The 26,110-nt window shown below is 40.2% G+C and overlaps 1 protein-coding gene across 48 annotated transcripts in view; it reads right to left on the bottom strand.

The window, feature by feature from the left end:
- Positions 1-5,833: 5,833 nt before the first annotated feature.
- NRCAM (neuronal cell adhesion molecule) overlaps positions 5,834-26,110 on the bottom strand; it is a 278,384-nt gene continuing 258,107 nt past the window's right edge. For 22 of the 48 annotated variants that reach the window (XM_080663312.1, XM_080663313.1, XM_080663306.1 and 19 more), the window contains 3 exons: positions 12,607-12,738; positions 11,997-12,075; positions 5,834-8,320 (listed from right to left, as the gene is read on the bottom strand). In XM_080663312.1, coding sequence (XP_080519438.1) covers positions 8,083-8,320; positions 11,997-12,075; positions 12,607-12,738 — 449 coding nt within the window. In that variant the 3' untranslated portion in view covers positions 5,834-8,082. Of the gene's footprint in view, positions 8,321-11,996; positions 12,076-12,606; positions 12,739-20,758; positions 20,912-22,017; positions 22,138-26,110 lie in introns of all 48 variants that reach the window. The other 26 variants (XM_080663291.1, XM_080663305.1, XM_080663273.1 and 23 more) reach the window with 3 other exon arrangements.

The raw sequence follows: 26,110 nt of genomic DNA, 5'->3' as shown, positions 1-26,110 counted from the left end.
CTTTTATGGCAGCAGGCAGTTGACCCTTGGTTCTGGTTGCAGTAGAAGATAGAAGCATATTGAGGCAGGCATTTTTGTTTACTGGTAGAAGATGAGGGAATTCCCATCTCTGCCTTTCTTTTTCTTGTTTTAGCTAATTATGATGTAAAACCATTTTGCAGAGGGTGATGTGTGAGGCTGGCTGGGAGAAGGGGCAGGGTTGAATGTTTGAGGAGAGTAGAAAAGATCTGAAGTAGTCATTACTGAGTGTTAGAATGTAAGTTAACCTGAGAAAAATTAGCTGGTCTACTGTGCAGTGTGAAGAGTTGCACCATTTGGAAATATTTATGACTTTATAATGATGCTGACCTCTGTTCTCTCTTTCAGATCCTAGGGGCCAGCAGTAGAAAGCAGACAGTAGACAGCATCCTGAGTAACACAATACCTCCCCAGGTATTTAGAAAAGACAGAGGGCAAAGGACTTTGGGGTAAAGCAAGAGCATTTCAAAAATAATGAACTATATGAATGTAAACTGTAATTAAAAATAAAATTAAAAAATAATCATAAAATCCATGCTGGAAAAGGGATGGAAAAAAAAATCAGGTAAAGGATTGAGAGGAAGTGGAGGGGACAGTAGGTTGGCAGAGAGGTTGTGGGTGGAGAGTGGGATGTTTAGGTTATAATATGGAGGTAGAGATGTCAAGGAACTGAGCCAGGGTCAGATGGGTTGTCCATGTGGTAATGGCAAATCTCATTGTCTCCATTTCCTCACCTTCTACTCACTCCTCGACTCACTACAGTCTGTGTCCACAGTCCACCCAACAGCTTTTACTGAGGTCTCAGATGACCTCCATGTCTTCAAATCGAGAAAGTATTTTCCAATCCTTATTTTGCTTGATTTTTCAGTGTTATGTGACAATGTAAACCATTCTCTGTTCTTGAAATGGTCTCTTTCACTTGCTTCCAAGACAACACAGCTCATTTCTTTTCAATTTCTCTGGTTCCTGTTTATTCATCTCCTTTAGAGTTCCATCTATACACGCACTTTTCTTAATAAGGTGTAAGCCTCAGTCCTGTCTATATTTTTTCTCTAGGAAACTGCATCAGTACTTCATGGCTTCAATTACTACACATCAGCTTACATGTTTCTTTTGAGCATTAAGCCCATATATCCAATTCCTACTAGTCATTTCTACTTGGCTGTCTGGGAGGCTTTTCAAACTCCTCACTTAATAACTTGAACTTATATCTTACCCCAATTCTGGTTCTTTTCTGATGTTGCTACCTAAGTGAACCTCATATCTGGTTACACAAATCAGAAATATAAGAGCCTCCGTTACTTACCCTCAGCTTCCCATAGCCTATCTCTTACTCCCATCAATTTGCTTCCTGAACATCTTTAGAATCCACCACTTCTCTCCTTCTCTCTTGTTACCACCCAGATACTAACTGTACCATCTCTTGACTAAATTGCTGTGAAGCTTCTCGGTGCCTTCCTCCGACCCATGCTCCACACTGAATCCCATGAATCCTGCCTCCTCCCCAACCACAGATCTGATCATAGAACTCTTCCCTTCAACGGCTATAATTACTCCCCACTTGCCACTGCTCCTTGAATAAATACAAAAACCTGTCCTGTGGTCCTCAAGTTCCAGCATGGCCTGGCCCCCGAGTTTGCTCCTAGCACATGGGCCTTTGTCTCTCCTTCTCTTCTCCCACTTGTCCCCCAGCCCTCAGCTCACACTTCCTCAGGGAACTTCCTGACCACTCTGCCCAGGTCGGCCTCCTCCATTACGCTCTCACAGGACAGGGTGCCTTCCCTTCATAGGGCTTATCTCAGTTTGGAATTACACATTCGTTTAGGTGGTTATTTGATTAATGTCTGTCTTCTCACAACAGACGCCATGCACCATGGGAGCAGAAACCACATGTGGTTTAGCTCATCTTGTATCCTCCCCACTTAGTAAATACCTGTCATAGGTGCTCAAAATAAGTTGTGTGTGTGTGTGTGTGTGTGTGTGTTTTGGGGGGGAGGGGTTTAGAACCATGGGATTTAAGCAGAAAGGGGTATTAGAAATCATCTGTTTTCTGTCATTTTTTGAAGAAATGGAAGCCTACAAAGATGGGAGGTAAGGGGGGTTTCATTTACACATGGTTACACAGGTAGCTGATGGTAGAGTTGGAATGTATATTCTGGTCTCTTTCTATCTCAACCTGGGAACTATTTTTTTTTTCTCAATGTCAGTACTCTGGTAGTATTCTTACCCTCTCCTGCTTTAAAAAAAAAAGTGTAAAAATAAAAGTGGTGTTGTGTATAAACTGTGTTTTTTGTGCTGTCCAATCAATCACACAACATCAAAGCACTGTGGCAGTCAAAATGGCATGCTCTAGAGAAAGGAGGGACATATTAAGGCAGGCTCCCCCCGACCATTTGCAGCAGGGAGGGGTGCCTAGTGGGAGCCAGGAGGCACACTCCTCTTCTCCTGCTGACCAGCCCAGCCGCCTGGCCACAGTCAGCATGAGGATTAACAAGGCTCACAGCGGCTACTCCCTGGAAGCTGTGAACCTGTCAGAGGAAGTGACAAAAGCATTTCCCCGGGTGGCAGCAGGCAATCATTTTCTGCTGTCAGACCACCACAGTCTGATGATCAAAGGCAGTTTGCACAGTTTCTCCAGAGCCTTCCTTTTCCCAGTTTCTTTTGCACTGAATGAAGCACGGGAGCCCCCTGGTGGTAACTTGTAGAAATATCTGTGAGAGGGAGAGATTTGCTGAGTTTGGGTGAGAATTCAGTTCTTGGTATGCCTCTTGCCTCCACAAGCCATTTCCAAAGCCAGCCATGAACAGTAAACCAGGCCCGTTGTAGACCGTCTGAACCAGAAGGTGTCAATGAACCAATGCTTCCTGTGGTCAGGCTTCCAAGTTGCCAGACCCTGCCGCTAAGCAGAGCTGAGGATGGGGACTGTGAGTCTGGCCCACAGAGTGAAGTGCAGGGCCCAACCTTCTGTTCAGAAGGGAATGCTCTCTGTGCTAGCAATCCTAAGGTTTGTATAGCATTTTACCATTGACTTACATTCAGCGGTCCCCTTACCCGCAATTTTGCTTTTTGCAGTTTCAGTTCCCCATGGTCAATGGTTGTCCAAAATTATTATTAAGTGGAGAATTCCAGAAATAAACAATTCATAAGTTTTCAACGGCAAACCACCAGGCATCATCCATCCTGCTCCATTCAGCATGAGATGTGAATCAGCCCTTTGTCCCTCGTCTCTACGCTGTAGAGCAGGGGTCCTCAAACTTTTTAAACAGGGGCCCAGTTCACTGTCCCTCAGATCGTTGGAGGGCCAGACTATAGTTTAAAAAAAAAACTATGAACAAATTCCTATGCGCACTGCGGGCCTGGGACGAGTCGGCTGCTAAGCAGGACAGGCAGCGGCACCGGTGGGCCGGATAAATGTCCTCGGCGGGCCGCATGTGGCCCACGGGCCGTAGTTTGAGGACGCCTCCTAGATGCTCCCGCCCATTAGTCACTTAATAGAGGCGTGGTTATCAGATCCACAGTCTGGTATCACAGTGTTTGTATTCAAATTATTATTTTACTTCATAACGGTCCCAAAGCCATGCACATAACTTTTATTATAGTATACTAGAGGCCTGGTGCACGAAATTTGTGCACGGGGGGGTGTGTGTGTCCCTCAGCCCAGCCTGCACCCTCTCCAATCTGGGACTCCTTGAGGGATGTCCGACTGCCCATTTAGGCCCGATCCCACTGGGCCTCACAATCCAGGACTGCTGGCTCCCAACTGCTCGCCTGCATACCTTCCTGATTGCTCCTAACCGCTTCTGCCTGCCAGCCTGATCACCCCCTAACCACTCCCCTGCCAGCCTGATTGATGCCTAACTGCTCCCCTGCCAGCCTGGTCACCCCTAACTGCCCTCCCCTGCAGGCCTGGTCACCCCCCCCCCCCAATTGCCCTCTCCTGCAGGCCTGGGTCCCTCCTAACTGCCTTTCCCTGCAGGCCTGGTCACCCCCAACTGCTCTCCCCTGCCGTCTTGGTCACCCCTAACTGCCCTCCCCTGCAGGCTTGATCGCCCCCAACTGCCCTCCCTTGCAGGCCTGGTCCCTCCCAACTGCCCTCCCCTGTTGGCCTGATCACCCACAACGGCCCTCCCTTTAAGGCCTGGTCCCTCCCAACTGCCCTCCCCTGCTGGCCATCTTGTGGCAGCCATCTTGTGTCTACATGGGGGCAGGATCTTTGACCACATGGGGGCAGTCATCTTGTGTGTTGGAGTGATGGTCAATCTCATATTACTTTTTTATTAGATAGGATAGAGGCCTGGTGCACGGGTGGGGGCCAGCTGGTTTGCCCTGAAGGGTGTCCCGGATCAGGGTGGGGGTTCCTTTGGGGCGTGGGGCAGCCTGGGCAAGGGGCCTGTGGTGGTTTGCAGACCGGCCACGCCCCCTGGTGACCCAAGCGGAGGCCCTGGTATCTGGGGTTTATTTATCTCCTACAATTGAAACTTTGTAGCCTGGAGCGGAGCCAAGCCTTCTGCTTGCTCCGTGGCAGCAGCCTTTTTTTGGGGGATTTATGTGTCTTCTAACATTGAAACTTTGTAGCCTTGAGTGGAGGCCTAGGCCAGCAAGGGCAGGCGGAAAGCTTGGCTTCCTCCATTGCCAGGGAAACCCAAGCCTCCCTCCTGCTCTCTGTGGCCGTAGCCATTGTGGTTGGGTTTATTTGCATATTCGCTCTGATTGGGTGGTGGGTGTGGCTTGTGGGCGTGGCTTGTGGGTGTAGTGGAGTGAGGGTTAATTTGCATATTACTCTTTTATTAGATAGGATTGCTATAATTGTTCTATTTTACCATTATTGTTATTCATTTCTTACTGTACCTAATTATAAACTAAATTTTATCATATATATGTATGTATATGAAAAAAACATTGTATGTATAGGGTTTGGTACTATCCAAGGGTTTTTTAAATTTTTTAAAAAATATATTTTATTGATTTTTTACAGAGAGGAAGGGAGAGGGATAGAGAGTTAGAAACATCAATGAGAGAGAAACATTGATCAGCTGCCTCCTGCACACTCCTTACTGGGGATGTGCCCACAACCAAGGTACATGCCCTCGACCAGAATTGAACCTGGGACCCTCCAGTCCACAGGCCAACGCTCTATCCACTGAGCCAAACCGGTTAGGGCACTATCCGAGGTTTTAAGCACCCACTTAGGTTCTTGGACATATCCTGCTTGGATAAGTGGCGGGGAGACTACTGTAACGTGTTGTTATCCAAATAACTGTTAGGGGGAGCTCTGTGCCAGCAGGAGGTCTTGTGGGTGGAAAGCTGGGACCGGAGCACAGGTGAGTAAGGGCAGGTGGTGGAACAGCGGAACAAACTGGAGGTTGGCAGTTTACAGAGCGAGACAGGTTTGAGATGATGAAAGAATAGGGCCAAGGAGAAGCAAGTGGATGACATACCCGTAACATCTGTAAATGCCCAAACTGTCTCATCGAGAAGGAGAGGGTAAGGCATTGCGGGTGTCTGTGGCTGGGAGGGTGGTGATCTCGGCCAGCAGAAGCCAGGCTGGCGAGGCCTGGAACCAGGCCTGCGGGGGGCAGGCTCCAGGAAAGGAAGCAGCCCCTGGTTTCTCAGACTGTGTCTCAAAGGCTGGTAATAGCTACTCCTGCTTTTCGATGACATTTTTTCATGTGCCCCGTTATTACCTCTGTGTTATAATGTGTCCAGTTTTGTGTTTAATTTTCTCTGCATATAGTGCACTTCTCAAAGCAAACATAAAAATTTGCCCTATTTTAAAACAGTAGGAAATACATGTTTGAAAAAGTTAAAAATCACAAAGAGATCAAAACTGTTTAATAGTTACTTTTTGATGAAAATCCAGTCGTACCTGCCTGTACCGTTACATATACCATCGGACACTCACACTCCACTAGGAACATGATATATTACAAAAGAGTGGGACTTTTAAAACCACATTTAACTTTTAATACAAAATCTGTTGCACTATTACAGAAGTGACCCCTTCATGCACAGATAAATTTAGCATCTACCGTTACAGAAGAGTAAAACCTGTACTTTTATTGTTTCCCCAAAAACACTGGCAAATTTAAAGTAACTTTTATCTTCGTGCTCTCTGATTCCAAGACAAGCCTGGTTCCATTAGAAAGACTGAGCTATGAAAATCAGAGAAGGAGACACCAAAGTATTTAGGGCCATCTTTACCTGGGATTGCTTCAAACTGTGCTTTACCCACATGTATCAAAGATGCCACATGACTAGGTTACTGAGCCCCACACGCAAAGCTCAGAAGAGTTCATCTAGAAACTTGCTGTCCATGTGTAGGATAGTTCACTAGTTCAGTTTCACAGCAAAAGAGGAAAATAAAAATCCAAAGGTATTGAAATGCTTTCCAATCCCATGCACTGTATTAGTTAGCTAACTTCATATACAGTACAACATAAACAGTTTGCATGTTTATTTGTATGTGACACCTATAAGCATATAGCATCTACATTTTAAGTGTATGTACAAATTCAACAAAATATCTACATATAAAAAGCTTTACTTAAAATTAAACTTGATGCAAGTTATGAGAAACCAATTTATTGGCAAATGAAACTGAGCATTCCTTCAACCATAGGTTGTTATAGAATTTCCTATGTGGAGGTAAACCATTTGATAGATATTGTTTATAAATATGGTAGCATATATATGGGTGTTTTGAAGCTGCAGATAGTAATCCGCTTGACTCTGGGCCTTGTTAGCACTTACCCGGTTTTTTAGATTCTGAAATGTGTCCATAGCAATTTGCATACAGGTCTTTTAATGCAGAGAGTTTAAAAAGTTGCCACATAGGTAAAGACTTAAAGAATAACAGATTCCTGGTGGCATGCTATTGTATGCTTTTAGTTTTGGAATAACTTGTGGTTTTTAAAATTTTACACCAAGTTGACATCTTTCTTACTGAATGGGACTTGTTTTAGTAGAAATTATAAAAGACCCCCCCCCATCCCCCCAAAAATCATCATGTGATCCAGTTGGTGATAACATTTCTCTTTTTATGCATATGGGGAAATGCTCCTTAAAATAAGTTTTCTTATTCATTTTATTTCCACATTTCCTTTTTTTTCAGCATTGCAAGTTTTCATGATCTCTGCTGTTTAAAAGTTACTTTTAGACCATGACAGTAATCTAGGACTCTGAGTCAACTGTGCCTTCGATGCAGAAGGCTGTGTGTTATGGAATGCTTGTCTGAAGGCACTGCACGTGTCTTGCCCTGTGCTTTCTGGAATACGTTTTGAAATCGAATGGGAGTGACCTGTCTGTGATTCTTTCTGTATGGCACAAATGCCAGAATGCATTGCAATACACCTTGTTTATGCCTAAAAACAACGGATCATAGAGATGATGTGAAAAGTGGAACACTGTACTGCTATAATACCTGGAAGATTAAGAAGGCTACGAGGTAACAAGAGCAAAGAGCAGGTAACAGAGTCTCAGTAAGCATCAGCAAATGCAACGGTCGTGATTAACTCATTTAGCAAGTATATACTGTACATACTGTTCCTAACAGTCTCCCAAAAAGACTAACAGCTAGACACAGAGTCACCAACTTCACAACAATGTCCACAAAGACATTGAAGTTCTAGGGAATACTACAGTAACACTCTTGACAATGAAAACGGAATTCATATTTAGGGGGTTCAGCTGAGAACAGTATAAACAAAGTATCAAACCATGTTTTAATAGCACACACAGGTCTGTCCTTTAACTGTGCAGCATTTTTCATGCATCATATTGAACTGTATCCTGAAGAGGAAATAACATGATCTGTGGATTATTTTTCTCAGTTCTGAGAAAATGAAGAATGCCTATTTTGAATGAAAAAGTATGCCCTTTGCACTGCAGTTCACATTCACATATCATTTGACTGAGTTATGTTCTTGCTCTAACTGTTCTCATAGTGCTAACATACAGTAGAATATATACGTTCTGCCTCTATGTTCACAGTATGAGAAGGCTGACTGACAAGTGCTTAAGATAAACCCTCTAAGAGGAAGGGGATATAGGCAAAGAGCTCACAAATTAAACAAAGGAATTCATGGCGTTGACCGGAGACGGTGCCTCTGAGCTCTCGTTTCCTTCAGCTGGCTCTTTCTCTTTCTTACCACTGTACTGCCCAATAAAGGAGCCATCCTCATTGAACTGGCCATTCACTCCCTCTCCATAGTCCACAAGGCTGTCATCACTGTCTTCTTTCTTCACAGTCCTGTCTGAAGGTGTTCGGCTGCCTTTTTTCAAAGGCTTGTGGTCTTCTGCATCACTGGAAGAACAAAATTTTTGTCAAGACTGGTACTTTGATAAAGTGTTTTGTTCTGAAAGATCATGCATGCTGATTATGATAAAGCATATGGAGCCCCAAGCTTCTCTAGCCAAATCTAATCACCAGGTTGACTCCAATGACTGGGGTGTGGCTGGAATGAAAATCAGGCACAGAAATGGCTTAATCATGACATCTTCAGTAGGTGGATGGCTTCTTATTGTACATGTCAATATCAATGTCAGATTCAGGCTCCTGATTTAGAAACAGTTCAGAAATAATCACAAGCATTAAAAAAGGAAGAATTGAAAAAAGATAAAAATCATCACTAATTTGAATTCCAAAGGGGGTAAAGATTATGGCAAGTAGAGAAGTTAGTATGTTAAACACTGTAGTATCTCTGATTCCTTGGATATGAATGGAGAATGATTTTGGTTAAGTGTGAAATACGGATTTTATTTTTTTTCTGAGCAAGAAGCAACAGCAAAATCCTGCATTTCAAATAATTTTGTTATTGAGTGCAGGCCAGACTTGTAAACTTTAACCTTACCTTTCAAGAGACCTACAAATTCCATTAAAAGTATGCAGAAGAAACAAATGAAAATAGCCTAAGAAGAAAAGCAAAATTCTTATACTGATAGTATATAGTATTTTTTTCTGTAAGAATTTTAGTTAATGGGTAAAGATTTATTATTTTTGAAAGAGGCACAATTTAACTTAAGAGAAATATGTGTGTGCTACTAATGGCATGTCAATACATTCTAGAGCGTGAGTGATTCCAAAAATGCAAAAGCAAGCATTTCCTGTATCCTCTTTACCCCTCTCCTCCTCTCCCTAGTGTGGCACGCAGCCTATCCGTGTCAGATGGGAATCTAGGGAGGGTAATTTAATAAATCTTTATAAGACCCATTTTCCCTTTATTTCTCTGTTGAACCTCTGGAATGGGAAGAGTAATCATTATGTTTTAGAACATCCACTCATATGGTCATGTAGCTACATATGCACATTGACCTGTTCTTTAACTGGTAACATTTGGCTTAAAAGAAAGAAAGAAAGAAAAAAAGAAAGAAAGGCAATGACAATATTTTTTTTTCTTTCGAAGAACAAAAATACAGGCAAAATAAAAAACATAAACAATATCAGTAAAAAATAAACAGGCTTCATGTAAAAAGAGAGCTCGCATTAGATATATTTCACCTACCAATATGTACAAGGACTTTACTGCTCCCTTTGTTTTTGAGAGTGACTTTTACTTCTATCCGAGATACAAATATTTTAAGATGCACAAATATTCTGGCTCTTTTGCCAATAGTTCCTACCAGTGTTTTCAATTTTTCTCCAAGAATAAAATCTTAATATTGGAAAAAATAGTAGCTTAATAAGACGTTCACATGTGCTATTGAAAACTACCTATTTCAACAAAACACAAGTTTTTGTCACAAACTGAAAAAACCATGTTATCACTACTACTAATAAACAACTGGGGAAGTATCACAGAACCTTGGGGTGGCCTGTGTTTGGGGCACTTTAGGGGACATATCATCCATTCTCCCACCTGCTGCAAGAATAACTTGCACATTTTTGGTCATTAATTTGTAGGCTTTGCTTGAATATTTCCTGTGAAGTATTGCTCATGACTTGATAAGACACTTAATTTCCCTGAAGAGTTCAATAATGAGCAGAATTCTGTCATCTGGACTCTAACTCTTCATCTTATCCTGCTCTGTGGAACTAGTGTTCTAAGAAATATACAGGAAATTCTAGTCTATGGCATTTCTTTGATCCATCCATGCCGCCATTCATTATCTAATAAATGTTTATTGAGTGCCTATTGTATGACAGATAATGTTCTAGTCATTGGGGTTATAGAAGCAAACAAAATATACTGAAACCCTGACCTCACGGAGCTACTTCTAGCAGGGAAGACATAGACATAAACAATCCACATATTTAAAAGAGTAGTTGTATAGTATATCAGGAGGTAATTAGTGCCATGGAAAACATAGAGCTGAGCAAGGAGGATGGGAGGTGCCAGAGAAGGGTGTGAAAGGTTGACATGTAAATAGGATTAGGATATCCTGGGAAGGCCTCATTAAGAAGTGACATCTGATCAAAGACTTAAAAGAGTTGACTTATCCAGGTGGATAACTGGAGGCAGACAGACTCCAGCGGGAGTAACGAGCAGTACAAATGCCCGGAGGTGGAGGCAAGCCTAGAATGTTCTAGGAACAGACCAGAGCTTGTGTGGTTAGAGCTGAATGAGAGAGAGAGAGAGAGAGAGAGAGAGAGAGAGAGAGAGAGGAGATGGAGGATGGGGGAATGAGTGAAAGTAAAAGGGAGGAGATAAAGCTAGACAGCTAGTAGACTGGATCAGGGCCTTCCTTGTAGGACATGGTAAGGATTCTGTCTTTAACTGAGTGAGATGGGAAGCCACTGGAGGGTTTCCAATGGATGAGTGATACGATCTTACATTTTAAAAGGATTACAGTCATCAGTGTTGAGAACAGCCTAACCTAGAGAGCAGGGGTTGGCAGACAGCAAAACTGGGCCATGCCCATTTATTACCTATTTCCTGTGACAGCTTCTGCCCTGCCACAGCAGAAGCGTAGAGCTGCAGCGGGGGCCGTGTGCCCTGTAAAGTCAGATATTTGCTATCAGGCCCTTTCCAGGAAAAGTTTGCTGCTCCCTGCTCTAGGAAGTCAGGGGGCCCATGGCAATCGTCCAGGAGTGAGATTATGGACATACTTTGAATGTACCACAGACAGGGTTTTCTGAGGAATTAGATATGGAATAATGGAGAAGAAAAACAATGCCAAGATTTTTGATTTGAGAAACAGGAAGAATGGAACTACCCTTACTGGATGTTTGGACATGATAAAGTTTGACATGTCAGAGGAACCACTCCTTTAATCATTTTACGAGTCTAGTATAACACTGATATCTAAAACTAACAAGAACAGCCTCTAAAACAAACTAGTCATCATTTCATGAGTAAGAGGTGGAATTATAAGTTTTTGTCTTAGAAAAAAAAGTCTCAAATCCTGCCGAAACCAGTTTGGCTCAGTGGATAGAGCGTCAGCCTGCAGACTGAAAGGTCCCAGGTTCAATTCCGGTCAAGGGCACGTACCTTGGTTGCGGGCACATCCCCAGTAGGAGGTGTGCAGGAGGCAGCTGATCGATGTTTCTCTCTCATCGATGTTTCTAACTCTCTATCCCTCTCCCTTCCTCTCTGTAAAATATCAATAAAATATATTAAAAAAAAAGTCTCAAATCCAAGATTAAAGAGTAACACTGATTTTTAAAAGTACCGTTTAGAAGATAACGGCTATAGTGTTCTTTACAAGGTGTGTTTGTGGGGTCTTCATTGTTGTTTTAACTCTTCTTGTAACACAACAGCTATGCTAGGTTGATCTCTACCGCAAAGGCCTCTGGATAGCACTGCAGAGTGGACGACACTCCACCTTAAACCTGTGACTACACTGGCAATTTGTTCTTTAAGGAAAGTGAGAGACCATTTTAACTGTGAGGGATGTGTAAACATTTAGACAGGGAAGTGTTTATGAACTAACATTTGAAGAAAATACGAAATAGCAGGGAGAGCTGGCGCGACCCTATCCCAGGAGACCAGTGTGGTGTCTGCGGTGCAGAGAAGGTGCGGGCTGGGGAGAAGCAGGCTCACCTGTATTCTCCAAACGTGCCATCGTCTTCCTTCATGGGCTGGATTTCGGGATCAGCATGGGCGTCTTCCTTTTCTTTAACTGAAAATTTCAAAATGACATTCTTATCTACTGATCTCATGTTTCCTTACTCAAAGTTTTTACCAGTGCACTCTTTGAGATACACAGCAGTGGAAAGAAAACACTTCTACACAACCATATGGGTTATATAACATTAACCCTATAAGGAAAGCAACGGTAAACATCATGACATAAAGACGCCGTTCATGCATTATTTCCTCGGGGAGACCTCAGGTGCCTTTACCCTCTGCCTGTTGGTTGTAGGTGCTGTTTTGGCACCTATGACTTAGGTAGAGCCTAAGGAAGCAGCGTCACTAACGTCTTCAAAGAACAGATTAATGTACTCCCACCAAATGTCTCCTGACCTCAACAATGTTTAGGCTCCCTTTTTTAGATAAAAAAAGATAAAAAATGGTTTGAACAGGAAGTCCAAATTTATGGCTTTGTAAAGATATACTTATTGCAATCTACATGATTTACCCTCATGATTTCTTTTTACTTCAGTGGATAGTTATGCAGCATTATAAGGCAATTTTAATCTTTATTTCTTACCTGGATATTTACCACCCTTGTTTCTTCTGATGAAGCAAACAATCAACAAAATTAAGATAAGGAGAGCGACAGCACACATGAGACCAATGAACCAGCCTTGCGTCGCGATGTCCACCTGTCGGCTTGCCATTGCTGGAAAGCAAATGGATGGCGTCAGTGCCGTCTCTTGTATAAAAAATTGCTATAGTATATAAACTTTAATATGTTTTACATGTGGCCCCAAATTGGAATCTGTCAGTTATCAACCAGGTATAAGTACCTCACTTTGAAAAATCTTAATTAAAACAATTCAAATAGAGAAATCTGAATGATAATACCATTAAATGCCAACAAACCCTGCTGAACATTATGTTCACAGTTATTTCAAGTATGTCTTCTCAGTGGAAACATAGTCCCAAACAAATGAACAAATTTACTATTTATAAGATAAATTGTTCATTAAGTACCAGGGTAAGAATACAAGACTGAATTTTAAGCTGAACAGAATGTATACATCTAATGGAGTATTTTTCCTTCAAAGGCACCACTTTGGAGGCTAAAATATTGCAATGATGCTGCCATTTTTCAAAATGTTTTGGAAATCTGTTAAAAAAGAAAACTTTCTACATAAGAAAATTGTCCATATAAGATTGGAACCAGCCTTATTATTTTATATCTCAATTTTCACTCAAAACATTACTTAGATTTGTTATTCATCTCCTTTGCTATTCATCTTATTTATAAGAGGTGGTTCTGAATAACTTTTGCAAATTTATGAAAAATCTAATTTACCCTCAAAGGGTCAATATTGCTTAGAATCCATTTAAAAGGCCTTGGAGCCCAATTGGTGTGGCTCAGTGGTTGAGTGCCAACCTATGAACCAGGAGGTCACAGTTTGATTCCCAGTCAGGGCACATGCCCGGGTTGCAGGCTCGATCCCCAGTGGGGGGCGTGCAGGAGGCAGCCAATCAATGATTCTCTCTCATCATTGATGTTTCTATCTTTCTCTCCCTCTTCCTTCCTCTATGAAATCAGTAAAAATATATTAAAAGACTTTGGAGTATATCTTGATCAGAGGCATCATTATTGGAATAAGTGACCAGTTTAGAAAGAAAATACTCATTCACATGTATACATGTTCTTTAAGCCTTAATCTATTCTGTTTGAGTCAATAAATGTGAAGCTTCTTTTTCAACCAAATCTCCTAAGAAAAACATGGAATAATTAGCATTTCTAGTATTATTCAAGAGTGTCAATCAAATGGGACAAAGTGCAGCATCAATGGCTATTCAGACATGCCTATAAGGATTTATTTAAATAAATTGGTATAAAACTTTTTTAAAGGCCTTTTTCTCTTTTGACCATAATGAAGATAAGATAAAAGTGTTTCTTCTTTTGGTTCATAAGCATGCCTCTGTCATGCTTTCAATTTGATTGAATTTCTTTTGAATACATTTAACATTGTTGGCTTAGGTGTATGTGATCTCTGGATGCGGAAAAATAAGCATGGTTACATGTATCCTAGGTTCTGATATATGTACAAAAGTGGCACCTTATTGCCTTTTTTTTTCTCCACACAAAATACAGGGAGAAAAAGAAAATGCTTAAAATCAAGTGTGAAGAGGAATGTGAAAAATATGTGGATGTGTGTTTAAGAAATCAAACAAGAAGTGGAAATACATTATCTGGAATATAATGTATTTAATAAAGGCTACAAATCAAATGCCAGTAGCCTTTCCCCTTGTGCCTCATGGGTTAGAGGGGATTGAGTTGTATCATAACGTGATACAACGTACGCACCAGTATAGACAGTGACCCCCTTCCACACAGATACTACAACAATGATGGTGATGATGATGAACATAGTCATAATGAGAGCTTACATTGTGAAACTCTTACTATCTGCAAGGCACTGTGCTGGGAGGAAAAAAAAATCTCATTTAATCTTCACAACAATCCTTTGAGATAAGCATGGAGAACAGATCCATGTCCAGAGAGGGTAAAGAACTTGCTCAAGAGCTGGAGTTTGACCCAAGTCTGTCTGACTCCAGGGTACATGGTAGCAGCCATTATGCTCTACCATTGTAATGCCTTCCTGAAAACATGTCCAGACATCAAATCTGCAGAAGTCTTTACAAGAATAAAATGTAGGAACTTTCCATTCTGAGAAAGGTAAACATAGTTTAGAAGTCCATCACTACATACTCTTTGGCAATATATTTCTGTCAATTCTCACGTGGTCTTTATGTGCTTTTTCTTCAAAACTAAACCCAAAATCAACTGGTGTAAATCTACTGAATATCTGATTGAAGTTAAAGAGTTTTTAGTATACTTAATGATTTACAGCTTTGTCATAAATAGTATGTGTATTTACATTTTCCTCTAATTAAATGCAACTGATAAAGGCAAAATACAATAAGATTCTAAAAAATGAGCACAAACATTGTCTTATAAAGATGGTGACTGTCAAAATTGAACTGGCAGCTTGCTACTATGCAAAAAGTGGAAATGTTTCTTTGACAGTTCATAAAGGAACATCCAAATTCACCTTAAATTACTGCCTCTATGTCTAAAGAAAAAAGTGCCAAATATTTCACTACCTCATTCATTATTTAAAATTAGGCAGACACAGAATGTTAACAGATACATGTGTGTGCATCTCACATACATACATGCACACACAAGTGCACCAGAAGTTGATATAAAACAAAAACTATGTAAGTTAAAATAACTTTTATTGACTTCCTATCCATATAAGAATGGATCTAAAGCCCACAATGACTAAAAAGGCTTCAAGTCTTCCCAGGAAACTCTAAAATCATCTTAACTACAGATGATTTTACAAACCCAAGTTATGCATCACACACACACACACACACACACACACACACGCACACCCAGAATGAAGCCATGGGGATTTTTCTTATTGAATCTGATTTTTAATGGGTGGGTTATTAGTAAGACTGGGTTGAAGAGAGAAAGAGGACTTTCAATTTATCTAAAACCTTTATAAAAATTATGTTATGTATTACTTGGGTAATCCAGAAAGCCATAAATTAAACAAATAGACAAATATTAAGAATGTGAAAAAAGAAAATAAGCCAGAGGAATGAAATTCACTTTGTTTCCTAGGAGTTAGTTTTAACAACAATCTTCTGCTGTGGCATTGCTTGGTGTCTTGTGGCTAATCTGTGCTCTGTGCTAGTATATCTCTGAAGAAAATGTTCTGAGTACTTAGACTAATAAAATGAGCATGGAAGACACAGTGGGATAAATGGCTATAAAGAATCCATTATAGCCCAGCAAGCATGGCTAAGTGGTTGAGCATCAACCTATGAACCAGAAGGTTACATTTTGATTCCTGGTCAGGGTATATGCCCGGGTTGTGGAATGGATCCCCAGTGGGCGACTTGCAGGAGGCAGCTGATGAATGATTCTCTCTCATCATTGATGTTTCTATCTCTCTCTCCCTTTCTCTTCCTCTCTGTCAATAAAAAATTTAAAAATCCATTATATATAAAAATGCCCTGTTCCATTAAAATAGTTAAAAATGTATAGAAAGGGGGAAAAATTACCTTGGCTAAAGTTTGGAGGCAGCTGACAGGCCTCAGTAAAAACAAATCTGCTTTAAATCCTTTGTGATTTGAGATAAAGAGATAGGGTAATTGAGGGAAAGAGATGAGAAAGCAGGAAGAGGAGGTGGGGGCCTAACAGGAGTGTGGCTAAGAGGCACAGCATCAAGACCCTGACGATAGTCCTGTTTGATTTGGTGTTCAACTTTGGTGTCACTGGAAAAATGGAGAAATATATCTTAAATACTCAGACTATCAAAGGCAGGGATGGTGTCAGATTAACAAAATTCATGAAACAAGTGTAGATGAAAGTTGAGTCTAGTTGCTGAAATTAGAAGAACTCAGGAAGTAGCTCATTAATGCAAATTTAAAAAATTAGCCGGAACGGTATGCTTCCATGCCCAGTACTGACATTCAATCTCAGAATGTAGCATGGAGGGGAGGAGAAGCAAGAGGTAGAAGACAATGCTTTCACACTGGAGTTAACCCAGTGGCCCTACAGGACAAAGCAATGAAACTGGGAGAATAGGGAGTTGGATTTACAATACATATTTGCTCCAGGAGGTAATATACTAACTAAGGTCACTAGGATCTAATTAATATTTACTCTTTTTAATAGTTACATTTATATATAAAAGGTGACAATAACTGGTTGTAGCCTTATCCTATTTCTCCATCGCTGGCACACAAGAATGGCCCACCCATTATGACGGCTCAACTGAACCACCTGTCAGCTGCAGCTGGAACTGTAGATATAGCAACACAGAAGAAAAATTTTTTTTCTAGAGGAGAAAACCAAGATGGCGGCAATAGGTAAACACCTAAACTGCTGCCTCGCACAACAATTTCAAAACTACAACTAAAAGACAGAACGGACACCACCCAGAACCACAGGAAAGCTGGCTGAGTGGAAATTCTACCACTAGAAGGAAAGAGGAAAGCACACTGAGACTCAGAGGAGCTGCAAAAGGCTGAGGTACGGAGACACGTGCGTGGAGAGGACGGGCGGCTGAATGCACGGGCGGCTCAGTGCGTGGCTGGCTTTCTAAAGCGGGAGGGAGATGGAAGCTCCAGACTATGTTGAACTCCAGTCCCGGGTGAGACTCTGGGAAATCAGACTCATTTGGGGGAATCTGGACTGTCAAGAAAAGAGAAAGCACACTGAGACTCGGGAGCTGCGGAAGGCAGAGGTCCAGAGGTGCGCACATGTGGAGAGGACTGACTGCTCAGTGCACGGACGGCTGAGTGCGTGGCTGGCTTTCTAAAGCGGGAGGGAGACAGAAGCTCCTGACTGCGCTGAACTCCAGCTCCAGGCGAGATTCTGGGAACCCAGACTCATTCGAGGAGAAACTGGACTGTCTGACAGCAGGTGAAACTCAAGGGCGGCTTTCTCTCAGAGGTGCTTGCAGCAATTACCGAGGGACACTGAGACCCAGGGGCCTCATAGGGCAGGGCTGACAGGAAGCCAAGGCTGTCGGCTCCACCCTGAAACTCCACCCCATCCAAGCTGAGCACAGAGGCTTTTGCAATTTTGCAAGTCTTGTCTCATAAGAGTGTCTCCAGCACATAAGTTCTCCCAGCGTAGACACAGCTGATCCTCACAGCCAATTGGCCTGGAGGTCAATTCCTCCCAGTGATACCAACAACAATCAAGACTTAACTACAACAAGGCTGAACACACAGTCCACAAAGGGGTGCACCAAGAGTGCCCACCTCTGGTAACTGGGGAGGCTGAGCCACTGTGCCCTATAAGACACCTTACCACCAAAGCTACTCTACCAACTCAGGGAAGCAGCCAAAATGCAGAGACAAAGAAAAGATCACAAATGAAAGAAATGGAGGAAAGCAAACTACTGGATATAGAGTTCAAAACCATGGATATAAGGTTTTTCAAGAATTTCCTAGAAAAGGCTGATAAATTCAATGAGACCCTCGAGGATATGAAAAAGGACCAACTAGAAATTAAACATACACTGACTGAAATAAAAAATATTATACAGAGACTTAACAGCAGACTTGAGGACTGCAAGAATCAAGTCAAAGATTTGAAATACAAAGAAGCAAAAAACACTCAACCAGAAAAGCAAAAAGAAAAAAGAATCCAAAAAGTTGAAGATAGTGTAAGGAGCCTCTGGGACAACCTCAAGCGTACCAACATCCGAATTATGGGAGTTCCAGAAGAAAGAAGAGAGAGAGCAAGATACTGAAAACCTATTTGAAGAAATAATGAGTGAAAACTTCCCCCACCTGGTGAAAGAAATAGACTTACACGTCCAGGAAGCGCACAGAACCCCAAACAAAAGGAATTCAAAGAGGACCACACCAAGACACATCATAATTAAAATGCCAAGAGCAAAAGACAAAGAGAGAATATTAAAAGCAGCAAGAGAAAAACAGTTAATTACCTACAAGGGAGCACCCATACGACTGTCAGCTGACTTCTCAACAGAAACTATGCAGGCCAGACGGGAGTGGCAAGAAATATTCAAAGTGATGAATAGCAAGAACCTACAACCAAGATTACTCTACCCAGCAAAGCTATCATTCAGAATTGAAGGTCAGATAAAGAGTTTCACAGATAAGAAAAAGCTAAAGGAGTTCATCATCACCAAACCAGTATTATATGAAATGCTGAAAGGTATTCTTTAAGAAGAGGAAGAAGAAAAAGTTAAGATAAAAATTATGAACAACAAATACATGTCTATCAACAAGTGAATCTAAAAATCAAGTGAATAAAAAATCTGATGAACAGAATAAACTGGTGAATATAATAGAATCAGGGCCATAGAAAGGGAGTGGACTGACAATTCTCGGGGGGAAAGGGGTGTGGGGGGTGCGGGAAGAGACTGGACAAAAAGCGTATACCTATGGATGAGGACAGTGAGGGGTAGGTGGGGGAGGTAAGGGCATAGGGTGGGATGGGAACCGGGTGGAGAGGAGCTATGGGGGAAAAAAAGAGGAACAATTGTAATAATCTGAACAATAAAGATTTATTAAAAAAATTTTTTTCTAAAGGGTTTGCCATCTGTCCTATAAAAGGACATAAAAGACCACACCTTGATTTTATGGGTGGAATCTCATTCTAGCTGGATCTGCAAGCTGGGAGTTCACTGGACCCTGGGTCCATAAGAGCTGGGAAGACTAAGTGGTTATTTCTGAGACCACTTTTTTTCCTCGTGTGTGGACCTGTGGGACCCTGTGTGGGGGGTAGTGAGAGTCTCTCCTCCAGTGTTGGAAGGCTGAGACTCTAACCCTAGCTCCCCCACATTCTAACTGGGTGACAGGCAGGCATTCCATCTCTCATTACATGTCACTGGCATATTGTATAAGTGGGTAATAACTCTGCCCACTTCATAGGATTGTTGTAAGGACTGAATGAGAAAAGCCATGAAAACCATTCGCCTGGTATAGATGAAAGCTGATTAAATGCTAATGCTATTGTTATTACTAGTGTTCTAGCTGTAAACGGACGGAATATCTACTGGAGCTTTTAGTATTTTGAAATTAAAAGTTATCAATAATAACAAACATCTTGTAATACGGTCACTTGATATTTATCATTTAAGTATAGTACAGTATTTTCCTAGAACTTGGCACACAAATGGATATGAAAATGCAAAGAACAGAATAACAGAAAAATTTTGTCTTTATATATTATGAATCTAGCATATAAATATTTAAAAATGTAGTTTAGTAAATTATTACCTTTGGTTCCTCTCTGTCTTTTTTTAGAAATCACTCTTCTAAATTATAGGAGTGATTTCAAATTCAAATTCTAAATTATAAGAAATGACTTTAAAATCATAATGCCTGGGTAATTAAAGATACAAAAAATGCCTTATAGATTCTACAGGAAATGCAACATTTCCTTAAGAATGCATGAAATGACTGAACAGAACATGTATGAATCACAAAATGAACACATACCACACAGCCCTTCTTTAAATTTAAGTAAGCAGGGATTGTTTCCCATTTTGTGAACAAATATGAATATTTTTGACTCTTATATGAACATTTTTATTTATTTTGGAGACTTTAATTATTACTTGTTTTGATAATGTTCAAATAACTAAAATATATACAGGCAGTCAAATATGGTATAATTACAATAAAATACATAAATTGAATAATTTCTTATTCTTCACAAATTTAACAATATTTGCATCAGTCATCTAACCAAACTGCAAGGTTCTGCAGGGCTATAGTCCATTTTGACATGAAAAAATGTGACTTTATCAATGAGTTATTTCAGCTTCAAAAGCATTTCAAAAATTCCATTCTAACTCCGCGGAACAGTTTATTCATGTAAATGATGTGAAAGATTGAGTTACCTAAATAATGAAAGTTAAGAATCATATTTAGCTCTGTTTTTGTAATGGTTTTGGCAATAATGTCATTAAAAGATGATTTGCTCAATTCTGTAATTCATTTCATATAAAGAGCCAAAGACAATTAAAAGCCCAACTCCCAACCCAACAGGACCCCATAGAAAGACATTTACAGTCCTATCCATAGCAGCACCACTTGCCCCCATCTCCACCGGGAGTGCCCAGTGGCTGCACCTCTGAGCATGAGCAGAACTGGCGTGGTGTGCACCTCACCTGGGCCTGTCTCAAACACATCCTCTGAACTCACAAAACCAGAGTCCCCCTCAGCACCAACTCGAACTTTGTATGCTGTTCCTGGCATTAGACCCTTTAACCCAAAGAAGCTCCGAGAACCATTTACAATTTCTTTCCTCCATTCTTCTTTGCCTATGGAAATTTTGCAAAAACAACAAATTATAATATTTTAAGGGACAAGAAGTCACTTAAATGCTTCAAGAAAGGAAAATCCTTTATAAGCAAAAGATAAAATATAGGATGTTTATGTATATCATTTTAGGTAGAGTCAAATAAATCAATGAAAATTAAGAACTACATGAAAATTGATGTTCAGGTTGCAATTTTGCATATGTGCCCATTGTTTTAAATCTTCTTTTTAGTACAAAGGAAGCTTCTTTACCTACATCTTGTCTTAAAACACTAGTGGCTTTTTCTATTAATGTGTATAAAAAGAACTGTTACATATTAAGTAGTTTAAATGAACGTTGGGAAGACTTGCTTTTAAGATTAACAAGATGAATCTTTTAGTAAACTTAAATGCCTTCAAATTTATCCAAGTTATAAATTCAATCTTTCCCACACATTGGTTTTCCTAAAGGAATAAATATTTATTTGCCTGACAAAGACCTAAACAGAAAGTTGGAATATGTTCAACATTTCATACAAACATTCCGTGGCCACCCAGCTTATTATGTGCAGAGCACACTGTGTTAGGAGTGGGTATGGGGTTTTCATAAACTGCTGAAAGTTAGAGCTGCCCCATCTCCTGGTAGAAGTGGCCAGGATGTAAGTAGGGAGTCTGATTCAGGAATATATTAACATTGAAATACAAGTGGTAATTTTCTGCAGTCTCTGATAAAATTCTGTTGCGTAGTATATGCAAAATGACTACTTAAAGTCTGTTTTGATTTGATTTCTGCTACTTCAAGGTCCAATTTGAACAAACTTTTCCTCTTTTCTATTGTATTTACAAATATAATAATTCATTATTACCCTTGTTTACATGTTGTGGGTATAGAACAATGGAAATAACATATGCAATGGAACTTAAAATAACAGGAACAAGACAGATTTTTTTGTTATGCATAACATATATAGGTTAATGGTTCACTACAATGTTTTTTAGATAAATCTGATTCATTTAATTGGGTCAAGTTATTTTTCAAGATGATCCACAGTAAATCCTTTAAAAATGTTCTTAATCTCTTTAAATGTATCCCCCAAATTCAAAACCGGGTAATGAAGTTGTTTCTTACTGCCAGCTACACCATATTCAACATAAAAGTTGACATGCTCTGGTCCCTCATATTCCCAACTGATATTGGCATAGGTCTCAGCAGCTGCGACAGTAAGTTTGCTGATCCTGGGATTTACTGCTTGAAATAAATATACAATAGAAAAATAAAACAAACAGACAATCAAATTGCAACACCATACACACAAATATAAAATAATTCTAAGTACTCTGAAACCGTGCAAATAAAACTGAATTAGAATTTACTGCTGAAATCTAGGGTTCACTCATACTTCACTTTTATTACAGACAGGTTTTTCATTTATTAAACTACAGCCTTAGGAAATAAGTCAATAATTAGAAATAGTGATTGATGCACAATGTTAAAAATCTATGAGTTCTATTATACGGGTCCTGTGTAATGTGAACTGTTGTCCATTAGATACAGTTCCAGGAAACACCAATGCTTTCGTTTACTAATATATGAGGGGGTGTGGGATTGCTGAACGGTGCTGGGGGCAGAGGTCACAGACTGCGAGGTAAAACCCAGTACTAGGTGGCTACTTTCAGTTCGGTTTACCATGTCAGTGTGGGTCTTTAAAGAATTTGTGTTGGGGTGAGAAAGGATGCTCCTCACAATAGTGGCTTTTGACCTCATTTGAGTCAGAAACTTCTCTAAGACTCTGCCTCTGGGAGTTCAGGGACCCAGGTGAGCAACACCTGCTTGGAGGAAGTTGGAGGGGTAGGTACGCTGGAAGAAAAGCTGCAGAAAGAATCACCAAATGTGCTTTTACCTAAAGTTAAGAAAGAAGAAATAAAAGAACTATTTCACTTGACACATCCCAGAGAGCAAGTCAATCTTACCTTCTAAGTGCTCATTACATATCCTGTTCTGAAAAATAGCATCTTAAAACACCAAATTATGGAGGTTACTTGCTACTGAGTAAAGACGGCTCCTATAGTTATTAAAAGATGTTACTTGGACATCTGAAGCTGACAATTATATCAGCTTTACTGCAAGTGCCTAAACTTAAAATAACATACTGACAGATATATTAACTTGGGTAGTTAAAACTGGTAAGACCAGTTTATTATCCCAGAGAAAACATCCTATGTTAGGAAATCAGAAGGGTTACTCAGACTCTAAAATTAAATTCCAAATTATGTTATGTAATTTAGAAACTAAAGACTCTTACAAATCTAAAATGTGATGAAACTGCACTTCTCGGGATCTAAAAGAGAAGTATATTAAGAAATTAAATAATGCACTTGACCTCTGAGATACATTTCACCATCACACGTACACTGTGTGCCCTTCATGCTAAAAGTGGGAAACAGCAGAGAGGGAGAAATTGATTACTGAATTATGTGGAGTCCTTCTGTGGACCTAATTGATTTAGCACCTGAAGAAATAGATAACGATAGGAATATGAGCAATAAACAGAGACTGTAAATATGAACATGCGTGTAAAACATCAGTGGCAAAGAACACAGGCAAAACTTTAATTTTCTTCAAAAATTTTTGGGATCATGGAACTGAGGAACTTAATCTGCTGTAATTATGGCAAATGTTGAAGGCAGAACCATAGTGAACTATTTCTAACAGAAGAACATTTCACTTCTTAAAGACACCCAGAGAAGATAATGCCATTTTCTGAGGAGCTGTTCGGCTACTTTTTGTCAGAGAATTCTAACTCTCCTGGCTTTGACTCCCCACTCATCCACCTTCTTACTCAGTGGTCAGCAAACCGCAGCTCACGAGCCACATGTGAGCCGCGGTTTGCCACTCTGTTGACTAATGAGTTTGCCGACCACTGTTCTTACTGAACAAACACTCACTGAGCACCTATGTGTTGGACAATGTCTCCTGGGATGTGCTAGTGTCATCTCTCAGCTGGGCTTTCTGAGGAGTCCACTCTAGTCTCTCTTCCTACTGTGTCTTTCTGATCCTGACATTTCTGTTTAAAATGTGGAGTTAACTGACCTCTGGTGACAGGTAAACACAAATTCCTTAGACAGGCAAGCATGGCCATTAATCATGTGTCCTCACCTACCTCTTCCCCAGGCACATCTCAGGTTCTTTCCCAGGCACTCTACATTTTGGCCAAACTGGACTTTTGGGTATAACCCAAATGTCCTGCAGGCTTTCAAACCCATGCCTTTGCTTATTACCTTACCAATAATTTATACACTCCCCCCCACCCCCCGACTCATCTGCCAAAATCCTGTATTTGTCTCAAGGCCAAATTTGTTATTACTTTCTTTGTGAAGTTTTTCCTGATCTTGTTTGGCAAAATAAATGGTTCACTCCTCTATGTTCATATACAATTTTGTTCAAATAACTAGTTTAGTATCTATGTTTACTCTTTTTCGTATGTTGGTCTTAACTGGCTGTGTTTTACCATCTAGATACACAGTGTCTTATAAAAGGCTATTGCATTTTACTTGCCAGGAAGACATTAGACGTTGAATTTGATTGAACCCTCTATATAGTCTTTTGTTGTTGTTTTTCAGGTGAAATGAAACTGTAAACTTAAACTTGATTTTAATTTACTGGTTCTTTAGGTTTTCCTGTGTCTTGACCTAATTGGTAGCAGTGGGACCAACTCTGATATAATTATATAGTGAGAGTCTGACCACAGAGAGGATGTTGCCAGCTCCTCAGTGTCCTCCTCTTAATTAATTGTCAGCTGCTAATTAGGTCAAGAACCAGGTTCAGTTTCTGACTTGCCAATTCGTTTCTTCCTATTCCTGTGCCCTAACTAGTCACTTCGCAAACATGTTCTGAAGACTGGTCCCAGGGGTGAGAAAGTAAAAGCTATCAGTAAGGCAGTGTCCATCCATCAGCAATCCTGAGACCTTAACTCAAATCCATCATCTGCTTCGGTTCATTTTTACAGATACCTTCACAGGTCTATTTCCTAGAGTACCAGACACAAAACTACAAGGTGTCCCCAAAAATGTATACACACTTTGGCTGCCATTATTAATTCCAATGGCAGAAAAGAAAGAAATGTCCGTTGAGCTATCATCAGCTGTTAGTGTGTATACATTTTTGGGGGGACACCCTGTATTTAAAAGGACACAGAAATTGCCCTACCCAGTTTGGCTCAGTGGATAGAGCATCGGCCTGCGGACTGAAGGGTCCCAGGTTCGATTCCGGTCAAGGGCACATGCCCGGGTTGTGGGCTTAATCCCCAGTGGGGTCACGCAGGAGGCAGCCGATCAATGACTCTCTCATCATTGATGTTTCTATCTCTTTCTCCCTCTTCCTTCCTCTCTGAAATCAATAAAAATATATAAAAATATAAAATAAAAGGACACAGAAATTGAACAAATGCATCCAAACAACTACAATTCTTACAGAGATACTGAAAACAGAACAAGGACATGGATCAAAATAAGTGACTCCTGAAGATCTCAGGAGTATTTCCATGATCAAATTGAGGAGAGTGGTAAGGAAAAGGGAAGGTAGGCATAATACAGGTAAATTAATTATCCTGGCTTCTTCGTGGCTTAAGTAATCCTTTTTGTAATTATATATGTGTAAGCTTGGGTTTCATTAACATGGCTTAAAATCTTCCAGAAAGCTAAAAAATTAAACTAAGATGCATCTCTTCTCCCCTCTTCCACCAGAAGTTAGTTAAAATCATTAGAGGCTGGTGCTGCTATAGCTGAGTCTATCACACATGTTTTTCCTCAGTGATTTATCTCTTTTTTATTCTCTCTCATGCTGCTTTTAATTAAAATATAAAAGATATATAAAAGTATTAAAATTTTGATAGGACTGTGGACACTTTTATTCTCCTCTCTCAGGGAGTATCTAAACCTCACCTGGAGAAGAAAAACAGAGAAGATAAAATTTATTCTTAGATTGAAATAAAGAAATATTTTTTAAGGGAGGAAAATCCAGGATAACAATTTCTTTTTGATCAGCTTAAATTCTTATCAGTAAAATGTCATCATTTTATGCAAGCAATGTTTAATTACTGGTGCACTATTAAAAGAAACAATATAGAACGTGAGGATAGATTTAGCTTTCTCTTAAATTTTAAATTCTATTTCTCTTCTTATCTGAGATCCATCAGATTTCAACACTGGGGGCTTGAAGAACC

This window comes from Plecotus auritus, assembly GCF_963455305.1.
Source record: "Plecotus auritus genome assembly, chromosome: 4".
Classification (NCBI taxonomy): Eukaryota; Metazoa; Chordata; class Mammalia; order Chiroptera; family Vespertilionidae; genus Plecotus; species Plecotus auritus.
The sequence above is the reverse complement of the archived record's forward strand: the minus strand, read 5'-3'. Positions and strand labels throughout refer to the sequence as shown.